The sequence below is a fragment of the Sinohyriopsis cumingii genome, chromosome 6 (assembly GCF_028554795.1).
Source record: "Sinohyriopsis cumingii isolate HCF-2022 chromosome 6, ASM2855479v2, whole genome shotgun sequence".
NCBI classification, from domain to species: domain Eukaryota; kingdom Metazoa; phylum Mollusca; class Bivalvia; order Unionida; family Unionidae; genus Sinohyriopsis; species Sinohyriopsis cumingii.
In genome coordinates this window covers 121,527,167-121,550,093 of record NC_142966.1, presented here as the reverse complement: position 1 = coordinate 121,550,093, position 22,927 = coordinate 121,527,167, and the positions used below count along the sequence as shown (strand labels likewise).

At 36.0% G+C, this 22,927-nt stretch overlaps 1 protein-coding gene across 1 annotated transcript in view; it reads right to left on the bottom strand.

Moving 5' to 3' along the window:
- Positions 1-22,004, bottom strand: part of LOC149797857 (uncharacterized) — a 75,598-nt gene extending 53,594 nt beyond the window's left edge. The window contains exons 1-2 of the mRNA XM_089962878.1: positions 21,854-22,004; positions 19,565-19,600 (exon numbers count right to left, since the gene is read on the bottom strand). Of these exons, the coding sequence (XP_089819004.1) occupies positions 19,565-19,577 (13 nt within the window). The 5' untranslated portion in view covers positions 19,578-19,600; positions 21,854-22,004. The remainder of the gene's footprint in view (positions 1-19,564; positions 19,601-21,853) is intronic.
- Between the last annotated feature and the right edge of the window lie 923 nt (positions 22,005-22,927).

The window sequence follows — 22,927 nt, the reverse complement described above, 5'->3', positions numbered from 1 at the left end:
TAATATAGCATACAATGCCAGCCACCCAATAATCTAGATTACTGTCTCCCTTGTACAGTATACATGCCAGTTGCCTAATAATCTAGAATACTGTCTCCCCTGTACAGTATAAATGCCAGTCACCCAATAATCTAGAATACTGTCTCCCCTGTACAGTATAAATACCAGCCACCCAATAATCTATAATACTGTCCCCCCTGTACAGTATAAATGCCAGTCACCCAATAATCTAGAATACTGTCTCCCCTGTACGGTATAAATGACAGCCACCCAATAGTCTATAATACTGTCTCCCCTGTACAGTATAAATGCCAGTCAGACTCACCCATCCCCTGTACAGTATAAATAACAGTCACCCAATAATCCAGAATACTGTCTCCCCTGTACAGTATAAATGCTAGTCACCCAATAATCTATAATACTGTCTCCCCTGCACAGTATAAATACCAGTCACCCAATAATCTATAATACTGTTTCCTCTGTACAGTATAAATGCCAGCCACCCAATAATCTAGAATACTGTCTCCTTTGTACAGTATAAATGCTAGTCACCCAATAATCTAGAATACTGTCTCCTCTGTACAGTATAAATGCCAGCCACCCAATAATCTAGAATACTGTCTCCCCTGCACAGTATAAATACCAGTCATCCAATAATCTAGAATACTGTCTCCTCTGTACAGTATAAATGCCAGCCACCCAATAATCTAGAATACTGTCTCCTCTGTACAGTATAAATGTCAGCCACTCAATAATCTAGAATACTGTCTCCTCTGTACAGTATAAATGCCAGCCACCCAATAATCTAGAACACTGTCTCCCCTGTACATTACAAATGCCAGTCACCCAATAATCCTTATTATTATATGCTCATCTTTTTCTCTGTTAACTTTACATTGTTAGAATCATTCAGTATGTTATGATACTGCACACCTTCATATTGCATTCACATGCATAAAGGAACTACTTTCTATTGTAAACAAACAATGGACGCAGACACCATCACTTTTGATTTGCAAACGAATCATATACACTTGCATAGTAGGTGCTTTACATTTTGGTTGATCAAATTTGTTTCTGAATGAAGTAAAGCAGATGTTATGTGGACTGCCACATACCAGCTGCTTTGGCACATTCTGTGTTAACTTTTTTGATACAATGTTTCAGATTTAGGCTAGCTATACAGTAGATGCAACAAAGGGTCCTTACAAATAACATACAAGTGACAAGGCATAAACTGTCTTCTTTAGCTGGTAATAAGAATGGCAAAAAAATATACTTGTAACAGTTTTACATCCTGAATTTCCTCAAAATGTACTTTCTTAGTTCTGCAAATCTGAATTACATGAGCCATGTCATAGGTTCTCAATCTTTATTACACATTTTGAAATTGTACTGTAATTTTGAATATAAGTGCAATTACATCCGCCTTACTGCATGCAAAATGATTCAAATAAGCATTAAATTCCATAGTGTCTTTTTGATAATTGTAATTAAAGACTTGATATTTTTCCCACATTATGATTTCAAACATTCAATGACAGAAACAGAAACACATTTGCAGATGTGAACACGCTTCTCCCTCGCTTCTTTAATCCCATGTATTTCATGTGTAATTGTCACATTTAAATCCAGTCCATAGTCACGAAATTTTGTAGAATCGAAAAAAATACCAAAATCTATTCATTCCAGATCAAATGGAAAAGTTGCTGTAATGCACATTCATTCACAATATGACTGCAAATTTCAATTTTAACTAGACATGCAGCAGCAGAGAGGGTGAACAGACCAAATTACCTGAGCAAAACCCTTGTGTTTAGACCAAAAAAAATCCGTGCTCGTTCATATAGGTCATACCACGTCTACAATTATTGTTTGTCCCAAACAAGATTGTAGACGAACCCTCTCTGCTGCTATTCATGTTGCAAAAGAAATTTTTACCACCATATCAAGTTTGATGAATATTTCTCAACGCGTTCTCCTCATCTGTTTCATCTTTATTTGTTCTATGTTTCAAGTAATATTCAAGTTCTGATGGTGGTTTTGGATTTATGTTCTTTCTTTTTCTGTAATAGTTCATCAAACTTCTGTATTGATCTCCACCGCAATTTTTGCAAATCTGATATAATCCTCTAACGCTGTTGTTACATCCAACACAACTTCGTGAACCAGCATGAGGATTTTTCTTTAAAATATAATTATGTTTTTTACAATATTCTCCACGGCACCTTTTGTTGCATTTATTTGTTGTTCCTTGAATTAACCACGCACAGTTGTTCATTATATTAATGATATCTGTTTAATTAAATTTATTAATTTATCCAAATATTTTATCAAGACCCACACGATATCTTGTTCTAGGATCGTGCAAATTTATTGTTATAAATCCATGTGGAGTAGCTTGCACTTGTGAAAAGAAATTTCTGAATTTAATTATATCCATGTCACTGCTGCACCAAGTTTGATGAATATTTTGCAGTGTGTGTGTGTCTACGCCATTAAACACAACTAAAATATTACAATTGTCCCTGATTATTTTTGGTATTTGTGTATATTGTTGAGTAACATAGATAACATCTGTATTTTTATGTCTGCTGCGAGAAAATATCCTGGCTGGATTTGATTGTTTATCTAGCATCACATCATCATATACTACTAAATTATTAATAAATCCGTCTAAAACATCATTGGACGGTGCTTCATCAATATCTGTTATAAACTCTATGACATCATTATCTTCGTCCAGTAATCTTGCATTTTCATTAAAATCTTTTAATACTTCATAACATCGTTGATCATCAGCGGACGGTGCTACCAAATACAATTTATCCCATTTCAACCATCTCATTATCAGATTAAGTAATAACTGCGTCTTACCCGATCCAGATGGTCCTATGATAATCATTCTGATGGAATTAGGTAGCGCAGGATGATGCTTAACAGGTTCTCGCTGCCGAGTTGCTGAGAAATCAATTATATCCATATATATTATAACATGAATTTATATTGCTTACGCTGTAGAGTTAAAACTCCGACTACTGATTTAGCTACAGTTATAACAAAAAATAAAAAAATAGCATATGGTGGAAAATGTTCTGTATGCGGTAGAAAGAAATTTTCGTTTTTACCTAATAAGCACGGTGGTGATGTTGCTAATTTGATGTCAAAGTTTCCAGGTGCTCCATGGGCTAAATACCCAGGAGAAAAACATCTACCAGGATATAATTATTGTGGTCCTGGTACTCAACTCGATATCAGGCTCGATAATCAGGATCAACCAAAACCAGGCGAGGAACCAGTAAACGCTATTGATCGAGCTTGTCATATTCATGATGTGGTTTATAAAAATAAAGATCTACAACATAGGCATATTGCAGATGTGAAATTAATTCACGCGTTAAATTCCATAAAAAATAAAAATATCAGAGAATCATTAGCTAGTTGGTTAGTAAGAGCTGTGATGAAAAGTAAATTAGCATTTGGGGCTGGTAATTAATAATGGAATTAATTTATTATTCACCAAGAGGATATTGAAGAGGCAAAGCAGCAATTGGTAAACTCGCTGATGCAGCAGCAGTTAAACATTCTACTGCTAGCACATGGTTATCCAAACAGGCAATATGGCAAATTTATCTACCACCACCGAAACGAATTCAGTACGCATATTTCGATGTTAGTGTTCCTAATGAAGTTCATCAAGCTGATATTCTGTTTTTACCACACGATACTGTGCGTGGAAAAACGTACAAGTATGAGTTAACTGTAGTTGATGTTGCAAGTAGATATAAAGAGGCAGAGCCGCTATCAACGAAAACATCATCTGAAGTAGCCGATGCGTTTGAACGAATTTATCAACGAGGTGGTGGACCACAAATTGGTCTACGATGGCCACAGCTGCTACAGGTTGATCCTGGTAAGGAATTTCTTGGTCCAGTATCATCGTTGATGAAACGACATAATACCAAAATACGACGAGGTCATACTGCAATTCACCGTGATCAGGCAATTGTTGAGCGATTTAATTGAACACTCGCTGAGTGGTTATTTGGATATCAATATGCGAAGGAATTTATTCAAGATAAAAGATCTCGCGAATGGGTTGCAAGATTACCAAGCGTGATAGCTGCATTAAATAGCGAGATCACACGAACAACCAACATGAAACCCATTAGCGCAGTCACAAAAAAAAATATATACCAACACAACGAAAAGGTACTGAAAAACAAAAAATATTGGGCGATGTTACAGTTAGATATTTATATGAACCGGGTGAACTTGAATGTGGTAGCGCGAGAGCGACTGATCCTATTTGGAGTGTTACCACACACAAAATATCCACCGTGACAAGATCGCCAGGTAGACCTGCAATCTACAGATTAGATTCGGCTGCTCCTCAACGTGGATTTGTACGTGAACAACTACAAATAATTCCCACGGATACACAATTACCACCGCGATCACTTAACTAGCACTAGTGGCAGCACCCAAGGCGCTGGCGCCTCTACGTCGATTACAGTCAAGACAGGTCAACATGGTATTTTCTCGTGCATGACCGCGACTATTATCTTTTCTGTCTACGGTAAATTGTCTTGAATCATTACTCGAATACCGCCATAACATTATACAATTGCAACTTGCGCAATGATTATTCTGCTGCTGTTTTAACTCAATAATAAATTCAGCATCAAGATCAAAGTCGCGTTTATTTTTTTTTATCAGATTGTTTGTATCCGATTAATTTTTTTCTTATTATATCATCATCAATGACGTTAAATTTTTTAACGATTTCAGGAATTATAATTCTACGTAATTGAGATATATTTCTGACCCTCGATACCGCTAAATAGACTAAATTTGACCACTCGATGTGATCGTCTACAATCCAGACTCGTGTGTCAGAAATAGTTAATCCCTGAGACGAGTGGATCGCCATAGCCCATCTCAACACCCATGGAGATTTGAAAGCGCGTAATGCATCTTCGACCACACTGATATCAACGGCGACAATATCATTTAATACGAGATTTTGATTCTCAGTCTGTCCTGGAATATCAACATTAATATTCTGTTTTCGTGTATCTGATGGTCTATAACACAACGGTACAGGTAATTCTGAATATTTTTCTTTATGCAGCTGAAATAACTGCTGTTGTAAATCGTCTCTGATTATTTTTCTGCTTGCTACGATCAAATCGTTGGGTCTCCATAAATTTAAAAAATCACTCATTGAGGTCTCTGAGATTACTCCGCGTATTATTTCACACTGAATTTTGTTTGATTGTAATCTGATTAATTTTTTAAATTTCTTTAAATTTGCATCGAGAGCTCTATGATCATCATCTATTTCTTCGTAATAATCAACGAAATCTTTTAACCAATCATGTGGAGATGGTCCAACAAAAGGCGGCGGTTGACCATGATCGCCACACATTATTATAGCGGTATTTTTCGTCAACAACCAATCGAGAAACACTTTTAATGTATCCAATGACACCGTGCATATTTCGTCCCAAATAATTATTTTAGGTATAAATTTTTCTCCCATTCGTTCACGAGTCCATGTATCCCCGCGTCACCGAAAGAAACTATGATACGTGCACGATTGTGCTTGCCGTTGTTTCATCTCGCGTGCAAGTCTATGTGTGGGTGTCAGCACGATCATATCTGAATTTCTAAAAACGTTAATCGCTCGAGTCGTCTTGCCGCATCCACCAGGTCCAATGAGATATACTGTCTTATATCTAGTTATTGGATCACTCAACGATGGCGCTTTCGACATTTCTGATATTTTATTACACTTACGATAAAAATGTCTCATCGGAACATCTGCTGATTCTGTATAATTGTGTAATATTTCCTTTTTTATTCTCCACGAACTCCATCGTTCATCATTACTTGTAAATTTCATAACAGACTCTAAATATTTACTCGAAATATAAAACGAATCTGTTGCGACTCTGACTGCGGTCTCAGGAAATCTATTAATCATCGATAATAAATTTATAGAAACATAAACCAACATGGAAGATCTTAGAAGAGTATACTGTGGGGAGATATCATTTATATAACTAACGATCGTACCCAATTTTGTTCCGTCGGATAAATAAACACTTTCTCGATTTACAAATATATTTCTCGCTGTTGTATCAGCAATTATAAAATCGTAGTCGGCATCATCTAAAATTAATCGTGTGTGATGTCTTTTATGATTACATGCACCACCCTGAGTAAATTTACCTATAATTTTTCTGCCGAGATCTTTTGCGGTTTTAAGTTTAATCTCGAGAATTTTAGGAGCTTCTTTGATAATATCATCTTCGGAAACATCAGGACATTTTTCCTTAAACTCCCTAATAACTTCATCAGCACTGATAGAATCTGACATGGGCAACCAAACTTCGGTCTGAGCATGATATGATATAACTGCCTCACTAACCACCAACGATGTCAGTGCCACACAATCTAGCATATATCGTAATAAAACTATAGGCGCCCAATGTTTTTCACAAAAATGTCTACCAAACCAAACATAACAAATCTTGTGAAGATTTTCCTTAAGCTCGAATGATTCAACACAAGCGAATCCAGTCAGATCAAAATCAGGTAATGGTCCATTAATTGCCACTCGCGTCATCTCGTTTGTAGGGTGACCGAATCTTTTAAAGTATACAGAACAATCTCCGTATCCTAGAAAACTTCCTGGATAACATGCAACCATATCAACTGAAATAACATCGTTGTAATTATACTTGGTATTCCACAATCCGCCATGTCCGTATTCGACGCAACTTGCGCGTACGTCCTCGAGTAAATCAAATCGTGTTGGTTTCCATGAATTTCTTTCTCTAGCGAAATGAGCCGCAACAGATGGAACGGTAAAGCAATTAGTTAGTAATTTGTCAGTATTTTCCGCGGAGTGCTTGCACTCTAAAAACTTCTCCGCGAGATTTTTCATCTTGTCGTGGAGAGATTCTGTTCGATATATTTCACCGTTTGGTCTAACAAACTGATCAAATCCACCTTCCTCATTACTTTTAAATAACCATACCGATACAGGATCGTTTTTACTTATTTCGTTGATAAAATCAAACATATCTGCCCCAGAATTATCTGGGGGGTAAAATCTAATAGTTCGATTACGTGGAAATATTGTTACTGCGCTGGTCCATGCGTGCGCGTTATGATCAATAATATTTATTGAAGCTCCTTTCGATTGATATTTTGATTCGTACAGTACTTCTCCCGTTATTGTCGCTACGGTTATTGGAAATTTTAATATTTTTCCTAACTCAGCAACATCTTTTATTGTAGCACCGATATCCTTAACTGAATCAGCCCACGAGTTTATTTTTTTACGTCTTAAATCAGTTAATCCATTTCCACGCATTGCGTTTGTAAAGGGTTATATTACTCGCTCGGCTACACAATTTAACCTTGAAAATTTCATGGGTGTCAGTTTATCAACGTTGGGTTTTTTATTTATCTCATAGATTCCATAAATAACCGCTGTTACAGGATACGCTCGCTCATAATACGGTTTGTCAATACCAGTCAATAGACCTGGTCTGGAATTTTTACTTAATATGGCAATTTTATTATTGCCAAGGACAGGATCATATTTGTCATGGATAATCCAACTACCTGTTTCTGTTAATACAATAAATTTTACTCTGAAGAAATATTTTTGATTGCCCTTATACTCAGCGATGTAGTTAATGATAGTTGCCGCTCGCTTGTCATTCATTGTGGCGTCCTTGACAGTATTGCGTATAATCTTGAACGTTGACCATGTATGAGATGCACCATCCGTGTAAAATTCTTTCTTGGCGTCGTGAATTTTATTGATCAAACTTTTATTTTTCGGATCAACCAAATCTCGTACTGGTAAATCAGAAGATAGTCTGTCGAGGTTGAATTTATATTTAACAGGCCTAGTTTGGGATAATCTCTCAAACTCATTCATATAATTAAAACAAATATTTAAATAAAGAAAATTATATATATACAATGTCTCAATGCAAATGGTTGATGATCGGCTCAGTAAATCGATGCAACAAATCCTGCAGAAAGGAATTTTGTTGGATGCACTTACAAAGTATACGACGAGGAAGTCTAGAACCAATACCGTGTCTGCGATGTGGTATTGGAGTGCGAGGAAAAACAGAATTATGTGGAAAGTGCGGTGGAAAACGGTTCAGAGAACTTAAAAGATATTGTGACAAAAAAATTAATAATAGTGAAAACGCTATAAAATCCGTGGAGGATTATATATCAAGATTTCAGACAAATGATTTGAACAAATAATATTATTGCATATATGGAGCAAAATATATTTGTCCCACATCCTCTCATCCAGAATTACGAATCAGATCGTAATGGCATGATCAGACACTGTAGGTTGAGGAGACCAGTTGGTCATGTCATTAATTCTGGTTATCTAGGGTTCACATATGAGGAAGGAAAGAAAAGCTATCTCTGTCATAGATTTGTCTATGAATGTCATAATGGGATGATCAATGACGGTCCTGTTATTGATCATGTTGACGGGGATCCTCAGACCAACTCCTTATCCAACCTTCGTGTTGTCACACAAAGCGTGAACTCTGCATGTGGTAATACTGGAAGATGTAAAACAATCGGAAAGAGGGCGGTAAATTCCACAAACACAGAATCTGGCGAAGTAATTATATTTCGTTCGATATGTTCTGCTGCGAAATACTTTGATATTAATCCATCTTCAGCACAAAGAGTAGCTGAAAATATAACCAGATCTGCTTTCTCAAAAAAATATAAGCAGAAAATCACCTTTCAGTACTGTTAACTATCATCACCACCTCGAATTATATTTATTTTTTTGGGTCAGAAATTGTCATTATTATACTACTTATTTTTTGACTCATGAAAGGGCGGTAATTTATGGTCATAATCATATACAACATCCAAGGTCTGTGATGCCTGGTGGATAGAGTATGCATTACAGATTTCTAACTTACAGTTCGTGTATTTTTCTGCCCTATTAGAACAGCGCAACACATAGACATTACATCTAACCTACAAAAAACCGACATGTATATTCCAGCCTACTGAGTACAGAATCCAGCGTCTAGTCTGTATCGTGTGGCGGGTTAATTTTAGATCCAATGTACAATGTACTGACTCATAGATCCACGATAGTGTTTGGAATTAAAAATCAGTTGCATTTTCCTTGTTCAGTGCAGAAATATAATGCGAGATTGTGTATGTATGTGTGATTATTTATTTATCGAGTAAACTCCCTTTGACAAGTCTAGCAATTAGATGATCTAGACCGGATGTTCTATCATACATGGCGTGGTATAGTAAATAGGAAATTCCTTAATTTAGCTTTGTTTGGTGAAAATATATCATGTAAACGTATTAATTGAATTCAGAAATGTATTTTGAGTAAATATATTCGAAATTAGTTCCTTTTCAATGATTATTAGCTATATATTAACTTTCGAAACATATGTTTGTAACCAGATTTGATAGCTCAATCGGTATCGTATTGGACTGTGACGCTCGAGGTCCAGGATCGAATCCCCATGGCTGACAACATGTCGGTGGTTTGCGCATAATTGCAATTTTTATAATAATTGGGGGCTCCGCCAGATCCCCCTGCTCAACAAAACTCAACCACGTATCAACCGGTGGTTGATACATATTTTCGTATCACCCACGGGCTTGATTATTGTGGGTGGGTTTTTGCTGAGCGTATATGTTTGTGCCGTCCTTTATTCAATTATTCATTGTATATATTTCATTTCATACTTAATGAACTTGCTAAAAAACTCGTTTCATAATATATGTTTGTAATGTCCTTCATTCATTGTACATACCCATTTCATTGTACATACCCATTTCATTGATACTTAACGAACTTGCTAAAAAACTCGTTTCATAATATATGTTTGTCATTTATTCATTGTATATACCCATTTCATTGTACATACCCATTTCATTGTATATATCCATTTCATTGTATATCTTCACCAAACACACCCTCTTGGGCCTCTAGACCGTTGTTTGACGGGTTAGGGGCTCTCATAGCGGGGTAGTGTTTCGTGTACCTGTACCTTGAGCTCGCTAAAGACTCGATAGGGGTTCAGGGATAAAAATTTTTTTATTTTAAAGATTTATATATTATATAATGAACATGATAATATCAAAGACATTATTTCTGCTATTAAAAAACTAGAAGAAAACGGAATTAATATATCTGATGAACTAAATCCTGAAAAAATAATATCTGATTTTGAAACGTTAGAAGAACTTAAAAATGAAAATAAGTATGTTCTATCTTCTCAATATAAGTTCATAAAGCGGATTCAGGCAGCTATGTTTCAGTCACTGGCTATGGTGAACGATGGTCAAGTAAATGAATTTATTCCTCTTTCTGTTGCAATAGAAAAGATCAGGTCGGGATTATCCAGCGAATAAGAAACAAAAAAAACAATCAGTACCCGCATAAGATACTTAAGAAAAATTATGTCAGCGTGTAATGACTGAGTAGTAGTATAATTTCCCTCACTGTATATCACATCAGAATTAATTTACATAAAAAAATAAAATATTTCAGAATAATAACAAAATATTTTTTGGAAAACTGATTGATTTCTATACTTTTAAGTACCAACCACCCCATCAGAATTAGCAAACTGATTGATTTGTATACTTTTAAGTGGCAATCACCCCATCAGAATTAGCATACTAATTAATTTGTATACTTTTGAGTAGCAACCACCCCATCAGATTGATTCACAAAAAAATAAAATATTTCAGAATAATAATAAAAATATTTCAGAATAATAATACAATATTTTTTTTGCAGTATTTTTTGGAAAACTGATTAATTTGTATAATTTTCAGTACCAATTACCCCATTAGAATTAGCAAACTGATTGATTTGTATAATTTTCAGTACCAATTACCCCATCAGAATTAGCACACTGATTGATTTGTGTAATTTTCAGTACCAACCACCCCATCAGATTGTACAAAATTGATTAATTTATCCCATCAGTGATTATATTTATTTATTCTGAAATATTATTTTTTTAAGTTGATCGAGTTTAATACAGGAGTGTGTATAATTTAGAATCTGATCTCTCTACAGATGATCTCGATAATATGTTCTCGGCAGAGCTCATCTAACTGTTCTCGCTTCCGTATTCATCAATAACTAAATTAACGCTAAATTGCTCTGTGTTTTGAAAACACTGTTCTGATAGCGTTTTTCAAGTGTATAAAAAACAATCACGTGCTGGTACATTATATAACATTTACTGGATTAATTAAGATTTCACATACAGATTTATCACAAGCTCTTCTCCACGCATGTCAATTAAGTGATTAAGGTGGTCTGTGAGCTTGACACCGCAGATTAGTTGGTTCTTGCACGATTAAACTTCCAGGGGGAACTTGTGGTGTAAATGTATATAAAATATATCCTTGTTGAGCCTGATTTGATTTTCTGAGGTCTATTTGATAGCTACCATCAACTACGTCACAAACCAGATTGACCACAATCGTGCTGGTTATATTAACGATTCCCAGAGAAACGTGCCTGCCGCCGCCGTGTGGATCATTATTATGTCTGAGAACAGTTGGAGGTGGTGTTAGTTTTTTCCACGCATCGAGTATTTTAGGAAAATATTCATCAATGACATCATTGACAGATTTTCTCTGAGCGTCCGGGTCATAATCGGGAAATTTGAACGTCGGTATATCAGATTCCTTGCTTTTATATTTATCAATTAAAAACTTTTTTGGAGCAGGAGATGATTTTAAAATTATGTCTATAATTTTGTTGTGAGTGCGTTCCATAGCTTCTGCAATATAATTCAGAATTTCTATTTGTTTGATAATTTCCCCTCTTGTCTCGTGAGATGTTATATCGAAAAGATACTCAGTGAGACGTTCACGTAGTTTATTTAGTTGATCTTTATGATCAAGATTGGAAACGTCAATGTGGACAGGGGTTTTATCTTCTGGTAAAGCTGAAAATATGTCACCACCATAACCAATTAAATCATCCAAACTATCATCCCAAGTTCGAGGTCTACGCCACCACCGCCAAAGATCTCTCATTGTAACTTCGTGACGAGAGCTACTTGTTGACGTAAAATCATATTTTTTCGGTTCTGGTGGTCCTTCATACACCAGGGGAACATCCGGCCAACCTAATACGGATCTTATCGTGGATTGATAGATATCAACGGCATAATCAGGAGAATGTATCTCAACCGTCGAGGACAGCGTTGGTTCATGAATGTTAATTGATATTTTTGCTTCTTTTCCGGTTATTGATTTTATTCTACGTTGAAATTCCTCATTGATTTGTTCGATCTCATAACTACCAGTGGGTATTCCAACATCTATCCAGTCAGGAGTACCATCTGGTTTGTTCTTGTTAGCAAATACAAGCAAATTATTTGCTGGTGTACCATTAAATGATTTTGATCTGATATTTGGCCAGCTGTAATATACCCGTAATTGAGCTAATGCTATTTGTTTTACTGGAATTGCAGTAGGAAAATTAATACTAAATTCAGGATTAGTTGAACTTACCGAGATCATCGATATCTTTGGCGTTGTTGTGTTAGTCACGATCTGCTGGAGTAATTCTGTCATTATTAGTATTTATGTCTTTAATACCGATACCTTCGTCGTATATTTTAGTCATCATTGAAAACTCGACATCAGATATAATTCCATCACTGATACTCGCTGATAACAACGAAGATAACTTTGAGTATGCGACTGTCGCTGTATGCAATCTTATCATGTAATCGGATAATTTTTCATTCATGCAGGTGCATATTTTTTTGTGATGATATTGAGCACACCTGCAATTGTTGTTGCTGCTGAAATACAAATAGTTACGGCTGCTGGTGCCATCATTGTCACTGCTGATAATATAACACTGGTTCCAGCAACAACAGCAGATACTGAATAAACGATCATGTCCACGATAACTAATCATCGTCGATATTTTTGTACTTTTACTGTATATTGTTCGACTTGATCTTTTAGCGCCGCCTGCCATTCACGCGCTTGATTGTATCTGTGTTGTGCACCATCCATATATTTTTATGCAGTAACCAATTGAGGTGTTTCAGCTACAAATTCCAAACACCACCAATAAGATGTTGCAGTTAATTTCTTATCATCTGCTTCCAGGATAAAAATTTCTTCGGTTCCGCTATTTAATATAACAGATACAACTCCGGAAAACCTATCCGTTGAATGATGCCATGGATACGTTGTAAATATCTCAAATCCCGCACCACTAAACACAGACAGCCTGTACACGCCAGTGACTGTTGCGGTATATTTTATGGTTTTATTTTGCTGCGACCATGTTGCGAATCCCGATGATACAGTGTATACGATGTTTGTGATATGCCCAGGAGTTATTCCGGCTGGAATTTTAATCAAATTGGTTTTATTAACGATATCAGGAATCCCCACTACGACGTTTGCTGTGTTTGTTTGATCGTGTCGATGTTTGTCTTGATATCAGAAAGTTTCATGTCAATGACAAACGGAGTGCCGAAGAATTCTTCTGTGGTTCTTTGATGGTTTCTGCGAAATCTTGCAAAAGCACCAACGTAAACGTCATACTTGGCCCGCAGCATGGATAATTTACTATCTACGTTGTCGACGTATTTTTTTGTTGCTTCATCTTCGTCGGATGTTGGATCTCTTAAAACTACTATTTTATTTCCGTTCATGCTGAGTTCACCCGTCATTGTGTCACCGGTATTTTTCACGCGATTAGCAACGCTTCTTGCAATTTCATCTCTGATGGTTGTAAATGATACACTTGAATCTCTGATTCTACCACCGTCAGTAAAAACAGGAATATTATCTGTAGCTGCACCAAGTACTCGTCGAACTATATCATTCCATCTGTTATTGCTCGTTTTTAGTTTACCATATCGATCTTGAAAAATAACGACCTCATCTGGGTCAACTTCAGCCAGGCTCATGATATCAGCGAGTTCATCTTTAGTCGCATACTTTGACAGATCAACATCGCCGGATTTTCTCTTAACGCGGAAAGATCTTCTTCCGTAAATATCAACCATTATATTTTAAGATCTATTTAAAACGCTTTATGCGCAACGAATCGGTTGCTTGCATAATCATGTACAACTTTATGTGGCAGTTTGGATGATTTTGATATAGCGTCGAGTACATTAATTACTTCACGGCCGCATATTGGCGGATCTGTCATTGTTTGTGTGGGTAGCGTTGAATACCAAACTTTACAACCAGAGGTTCTTGCGTGGAGTGGTGCGACATACTTGATAAATTCAGCAGGTGGAGCTAACCCGTATGAATCAAAATAAACGATTCCACGTGGATCAACCGCGTATGATACCCAATGAGTACTGGGTCCTGAAGTCGAGTCTAGATTAATAATACTTGTTTCGAGTTTGTTTGGTTGTTTTGGTAATTGATCTCGCATAAAAACACCTCTAAAGGCTTTTATTTTTAATCATTTAGCAGCATCAAGTAAATCAAAATTTGATGCTGGAACATCTAACGTGGGAGCCTCAGACCGCTTCCCCAGCGAGATCCCGGTAATATTAGACCGCGTCCCTTTTTTTTGTACCCATTTCCTGTTGCTTTCTTTAGAGCCATTCCAGCAGCTGTGCCAACAGCACCTAACGCGGCTGCCTTTGCTATGGCTGGAGCGGCAGCAGCTATTAACGCTGGAATAGCCACAAGAAGTGGAAATATACCACTCGTTTTAACCATGTCTTTGATAGCGCTCGGAGAAAGACGTAATTGAACTCCAGTTTTTGATTCTAGGGCTTTATTGAAATGTTTAATCTGATTATTTGTCAACGATAATTTGTTTGGACCACCACCCATCTGATCTCGTTTTAGTGATATTTTAGTTCCGCATTTGCTGGTGGTTTTTGATTGAAGCTTTTTGACCTGACCGGGAGTCAGAGTAACATTAACATGACTATACCACATTTTTATATGAATAATATTTTTCTGAATAATTAAAGATTTTCCACTGGTGCATCAATGACTCTCATTCGACCACTACCACCTTCAAGTAACATGGCTTTATCGCTGAGTATGACCGCGATTGCTCTATAATTAGCACCACCTGTATTCCATGTAGCTTTAAGATGTACATCAACGACAGATTGTTTTGACAGATCAAGATGTTCCAGTGAAAAATAATAAATCGGATACAAAGTTCTGAAATCATATTGTGATATTTGCAAACCGGTATCAACATTTTGATCACGTCCCATGAATGACATTAAATGATGTTATGCACGTCCTATACGATTCTGTTCATAATTTAGTTGTATATTTTCTGTTGGTTCTTGTTGTCCGTTTATCCGTAAAGAAATATCTGTGATACCTAGTTTATCAAATATCATATGAGAGTGAACTTGTGAGCCTAATCGATTAGTTTCCTGAAATGCAACAAAAATATGTCGCGGTGCAGAAACACCCTGTTGTGATGCTATATGCCATGTAAACTGACCATTAACGTTAGTTTGCATACTATCTGTGCTTGTTGTTAACCATGACAATAAGGATTTACCACCAGTGTCCATGAAAGAAATTAATTTTTGTTTTACTGCGATCGTTGGAGTCATTACCGGCATCCACAGTGAAAGTTTAGACAATATTACTTTACCAGCATCACCAACAGGTCTCCACAGAGCATCGTTATCATCACCTTTTTGCACAAGAACAACCGTGTGTCTAGCTCCAAAAATAACCTTTCTAAAATTTCTACAAAATCCAAAAATATGCGATAGTGGAATTGCACAAGAAAATCTTCTATTGTCTCCTAGTAACATATTTTTACGTGCTGCAAATCCCAAGTTGAAATTTTCGCTAGAACCATGAACCACTGGCCACACATCAGCATCAGTGTTATTGGCAAAATTTCTTGGTCGTCTTATATTATACGGATCGCTTTCAGGGTTATTGGAGTTATCTTTCACAAACATCATTGTAGGACCTGCTGATCTTGTATAATCATCAGAATATCTTGCTAATCCTATTATTGTTGTAGCAATGTCTACATCTTTCTGAATCGATTCAATATTTGTTCCATCGATCATATAAGTGGCGCTATCAAACAACGCCATAATCCCATTGTTGACAAAACCAACTTTTACTGCACCTCCGTAATTGGTATCATCCGTTTTTACAACTGTACCTTCTACCTCAAGAAAAGCCTCAGCGGGTAAAAAGTATCTACTTGTATCATGAACTTGTAGTTCAATTCTTCCACGTTGATCTGGTATTCGTGCCTCATAAGAATAAAACTGATAATCACGCACCGATTCATCTTTAAGGACAGGTGTCTCCATATCAAATGCTTCATCGGATTCACGTTTAAACATTTTATTATAATTATTTTCGTCTAACACAAAAACCGTGTTTGGAAACTCCACTTCCTGATATCATGCTTGAAATATTATTTCCTGATTCACTGAGTCTTTGATTTGCTATCAAATTTGATGTTATATTTCTTTCTGCCTCTTTAGATAATTCCGCTAGTTTTTGATTTGCAGCCTGATTTATTATTTTACTTACGTCTGCGGGCATAATTTCAGTACTTGCCAGTTTCACTGGTGGTTGTTGTTTTCGTCGCAATAATCGTGCTAGTCTTTCTTTGATTGCCGAAAACGCCTTACCAGCAACATTGACAATTGCTCCAGGAGCTTTTTCACGAACAATATCGATAGCTTTCATCGATATTTGTTTTGCAACGGGTGCTGCTTTTGGAGCTATCCTTGTGAATAATCCCCGCACAACATCACCAAGTCCATCTCCGTAAGTAGCTCTGTAGATTGGTAATTGTGAGTTCGCCGCTCTGACCTGTACAGGTTTACGATGATTATTATGTATGATCATCTTTTTTAATTTACCATTTATCTAACAATTAGTCATCAACAAGTTCATCGATAAGTTCTCGGTAAACTCCGATATCCATGATACCACCTTGAAATAATCGCCGACAAATATCAGCTGCTTCATTAATTATTTCTGGTGAATTATTTCCGGCACGTTTTCTTCCTATGAGAACTTCTAACCGTGACATGTCATTGAGGATATTATTAGGACAAATAAAATTATTTCCTTCTGATGTAGTCAGGAACCCACTTCCTACAGCGCTTGGAGGATCATCGTCAGGATCTCTTTCTTTACCCAGTGAACGTAATTTCTCCTGTTGTTTAGTTTCTATATCTCTAAATATTTCTTCTTCTTGCTTCCATTTTTCTTCTGCTTTTTGCTTCATTTCCTTTGCCATCTGCTTCCTTTTCTCTCTAGATGGTTTTAACATCAATTGCTGTTGTTCTATTTGTTGTAAAGGTGGAGGAAGTTGATACTGGGCGAGTTGTTCTTGTTCTAGTTGTTTCAGTCTCTCTCCATGAAGTTTTTTTATTTCTTTATTAAGATTTTTATATTCTTGACCTTTAGCTTGTTTTTTGTTGTAATATACGCGATATATATATTTAATAAGATTATCATCATTTACTTTTTCATAATGGGGTTTTAAAATACTAGATTTATTAAATAGTATATTTAATATTGCTTCGGGTAATTTTTCTCTTTTAGTATTTCTAATTTCTTCAACAACCCCCTTCCTAAATTTTGCAATCAATTCTAAGTTTTTTTCTACTAGTTCGGGTTCAGGTGCATGTTCTTTTTGCACGTCGGCGACTTCAGTACGAAGTTTTCCAATACTTTCAAGTATTTCTTTGCCGACAGGTGGAGGTTGAGCCGCAGCTATTTCCCTGGCTATGCCAGGTGGAAGATCTCGTAAAATCTTCTTTGTCTGTTTAGTTCTTCTTGCTATTTTTTCAGTTTGTTCTGCTGTTTGTTTTGATACCGGAAGAAGATCTTCTTTGATGACAGCTGTAACCTTTTCAGTAGCTGCAGTGACGGGTTTAAACAGTTTTTTAGTTTCTTCTTCGTACTCAACTTGTGCTTCTTGCTGCGCTTGTAGATTTTTTCTAAATGAGTCTCTGACAGGAAGAAATTTTTTAATTGCTTCTAATCGTTCTTGTGCCATTCTTGCAGTATGAGATTCTGGATATACCATTATTTTAAATATAACAATTTTTTAATTGATATCAGCAGAAGGGGTGTAAATTTAATTAAACAGATATCATTAATATAATGAACAACTGTGCGTGGTTAATTCAAGGAACAACAAATAAATGCAACAAAAGGTGCCATGGAGAATATTATAAAAAACATAATTATATTTTAAAGAAAAATCCTCATGCTGGTTCACGAAGTTGTGTTGGATGTAACAACGGCGTTAGAGGATTATATCAGATTTGCAAAAATTGCAGTGGAGATCGATACAGAAATTTGATGAACTATTAGAAAAAGAAAGAACATAAATCCAAAACCACCATCAGAACTTGAATATTACTTGAAACATAGAACAAATAAAGATGAAACAGATGAGGAGAACGCGTTGAGAAATATTCATCAAACTTGATATGGTGGTAAAAATTTCTTTTGCAACATGAATAGCAGCAGAGAGGGTTCGTCTACAATCTTGTTTGGGACAAACAATAATTGTAGACGTGGTATGACCTATATGAACGAGCACGGATTTTTTTGGTCTAAACACAAGGGTTTTGCTCGGGTAATTTGGTCTGTTCACCCTCTCTGCTGCTCATGCCATTTTCTTTTGAAAGTTATGTGGGGCACACGACTAAGTTCAAATTTATCTGGGCGGAGTTATGTGCGCAGTAATGATGTTGTTTTTGTGTAATGATGAATCTGCGCTTGTGTATTTAGTTTGGAATATGGCATACATTCAGTTACTTTGTTTCTTGTAGTGTATTTTGTTAATATAATTAAGCATTAGGTAGAAGAAGAAAATGAGCATATAATAAAAAGGTTACTGCATTTGTATGGGAAAATATGAACTCATTTTGTCGTATGGATATACTGCACTCCAAAGGTCATGCAGGATTTACATCCGAAAAACTCGTTCACATTTTCTCAAACAACTGCACTAACCTATAAATACTGTCTCCCCTGCACAGTATAAATGCCAGTCACACTCACCCATCCCCTGTACAGTATAAAAACCAGTCACCCAATAATCTAGAATACTGTCTCCCCTGTTCAGTATAAATACCAACCACTCAATAATCTAGAATACTGTCTCTCCTGTACAGCATAATTGTCAGCCACCCAATAATCTAGAATACTGACTCCCCTGTACAGTATAAATGCATCACCCAATAATCTATAATATTGTCTCCCCTGCACCGTATAAATGCCAGTCAGACTCACCCATCCCCTGTATAAATGCCAGTTACCTGATGGTCTAAAATGCCAGTCTAATTAACATAGGGAACTTTGATTCTAAGAGTAGTGGGTTCATATCCACATAAAGGTGATGTTTTTGTCAAGCTTTAGCATTACATACAAAAAACAGAGTTCCACAATATATATATTAAGAACAACAACAGCCTGGGTTCTCATTAAAAAAAAGAATAATGAGAAAAGATGGTCTTACAACTTTGTGCCATAGCCTGTCAGTTTCAGTGAAGACCTGGAATAGAAAAAAATTATACACTGAAAAGAAATAAAAAGATACCATGAAACATTCAATTTGTTCCTGCCAATGGATCATAATTCTACTTATGGAGTTGAGACAGGAACTCCTAGCATATTATTATACAAAACATTTGACATGTGGTAAAATTCTTACCAAAGTTGAAGCGGAATAAAGGTGTGAGTGTGTGTGTGTGTCTGTGTATGTGCATGCATTTGGTTGGGTGTGAATGTGTAAACAAATAGGCAATGGATCTCTTGGATGGAACCTCAGGTGAGAGGACAAAGCCTTCAAAAGTTCCTACATTGTAAACATCTCAAGAGCATAATTTTAACCATCTAAGTGCAAAGAAAACTTACTGTAGGCAACATCTGATTGTTTTGCGCTCATTTGTGTGTGTGGGGGGGGTGCCAAGACTTGGCTCCACTCACCACTCCCTATCTGCCCCTTTAAAAGCACTGCATCTTGACATTGTTAACAATGATGTTGCTGTCAAAAGTGATACCTCTGTCTTGCCATGCATGAGCATGACACAAATTAATTTGTACCTTCAACACTCATGAGAAAAATAATCCCTAGAGCTGTCTCCAGGACTCCAGAAATTTTCTACAAGTGTTCATTGAGGAGAAGATGGTGGTTCATCTTTCTTAAAATTCTGACCAACTATCAAAGTTTTTCACTGATAAATGCACAGTTCTCTCTCTCTATAAATGCAGTTCACCCTCTCTATAAATGCACAGTTCTTCCTCTCTATAAATGCTGTTCATGGGAGCCAAATAAGTGGACTAATTAATAGGTATGGTTGTCTTATACTGGAGCCACATTAATGGAAATATTTTAAATGTTGAAACAAATTGTACCATTACTGGCCAAAGCTGATAATAAAGAACATAATGTACTGATATATAAAAACACAATGTAGTTTGTGACAAGATATCACCAGGTGTGTTTGTTCATTTCCAGTTGTATTGAGACTGTTGTGCACAAAAATATCTTAAAAGATAAAGTGAAGCAGCATTTGGCAGAAAAGGTAAGATGCAAAAGATGTCATGTCAAGGACCAGGAAAAAAACTGTTGATGTTATTTTTGGCCATGAAGGTGTAGTCTAAAGGATTATATCCATCAACATTTGAATCCAAAGTTGATGATCTGTACACTTATTTTCAAATATATCATGTCCTCCATAAACTTTTGAACACAGGTGGAAATATTTGACTGGGAATTATGTTGCATTTCCTTTTCAGAAATTAGCCTGTGGCTGGACTGTACTTATTAATACAAAACACTATTGTAATATGTGGTATCTTGTAGTTAATTAATGCACATACAAACACCATTGTGGTATCTTGTGCTTGTTTTTGTTGTAGGGTTTAACGCCATTTTTTCAGCACAAGATTGAATATACATGGCGGTCAGTATAAATGGTGAACTGACGGTCCTACAGGGAGCGCGGTGGGGGTTGCGAAGTAGAATTTTAACCCACACATCCCGTAAATAGTAAAAGTAAATGTCGTATGTTAAATATTTTAAGTTGATTTAATTGTATAGCGTCCTATGTTACGAGACTAACTCACCCCAAATTCAGGATCAGTAATGTTGTCGATGACAGTTATAAGTTCTTATTAAATTGTGACTAGTCAATAAAGTCTATCTTTCAAAGTAAACTGTGTTACTTCGGTGATAACATTTTCTATGTCTGTGCTATGTAAATTGAAACTACACCTTACACCTTTTCACAGGTATAATACTATTTACTATATAGTACGAATTTTACATGAAAATGTGTACATTTACTGTATCTTAGCTAGTCAATACATGTCTACAAGATCTCTAAAATATGTTCCTCTTCTTGACTGAATCTTTATCTTAAATATGTAATAAAGGAAAAAGATTATACCTAGAATATACCTCTTTCATGGGCCGTGATCGCCATGTTTGCGTTCAAGACCGAGTATTTAATTTTCCCAGGTTCTGGGCTGGGATTTTGGAGACAAAAACAAAATTTCCTGCTCTCAAATAGCTGTGAAAAAAAATAACAACTATCCTTGCTCCGATTTATAGCAAAAATAACTCGTTATATCCCCATTATAGTAGTTGAAAAATGAAATGCTGAGGTAAAATAAAATATATATATATATATATATATATATATATATATATATATATATATATATATATATATATATATCCAAGCTATCCCTCATACGCATGCACACTGCAACCAAATTTGCGTTTATAAACGGGACTTACGTCACCGACTCTGTTCCGTTACGAGTTACCTCGTCTTGTTCTTCCGCAAAATTTAAAAGATTAAGGATATGTCAGTTAAATAAACACGAAAATGAGCCATTCAGCTTGATAAAAAAAAATACCTCAATTTCGCGAAAATATAAACAGACACTAGTTTTGTAGCTATTAATAGCATTCAGGGATTTCCAAGGTTCAGTCTAAAACCCATGTCTAAACTTTCTGCAACCCAACCTCCTCCATCTATAACCCAAAATAAGGAAGTGCCACCTCGAAGAATCACCCCCTTTGTTGCATTATATTTTGGATTGATATATTACCTCATCTAAACTCTATCTGTATGAAACAAATCAGCACAAAAAATTACCTGCATTTATGACTAAATCATGTCTCCTCGTGGACAGGGTACTAACATGAGCATATAGTGTTAATGGAGCAAGCCGGGTGTGAATCACACCCGGCGCTCTTTTAGCCTAATAATAACACTTTAAACATATTCCTTGCATATAATCCAATAAATAGAGTAGTCCTCTTATTTAATACCGGAAGTATCGAAAATCATTGTAGAAATAGTTGCAAAATCTCGTTTACTTTTTTCAGCCGATATTTTCGTTTAGATCGTCCGCCATGTTATTTCAAATAATGATTACTTCCGTTCTCAGCCTCGTCTGTTTGTGTGCCATATTAGGACATTGACGCCTTATTTGGAAATGTAAACAAATCGTAGTAAAAATTTGGCGCCGTTTGGGTCAGAAAATCTGCGCATTAAAAGTAAATACGGTTTATCGGCAACTTTGAAATTCAACCAAGAAGCGATTATTCGCACTTGATTGATAATAATATAGCGTAAAATATCCAAAATATGTTCTGGCAAGCCTTACGTAGAAAAGGGGTCACGGCGAGAGTCTCGCGTTGTCTGTCATGGTGGACAGGATAAGGTTAGAGTAACCATACCAATTTATTTTATCGTGTAAGGGCTTAATAAAGTCAAAATAAGCCAAACTTCTTTCACAACATGATTATACTTATGTAGTTGATTTCTACACTGTTTGTTTTTCTGACTTTAGTGATGATTTT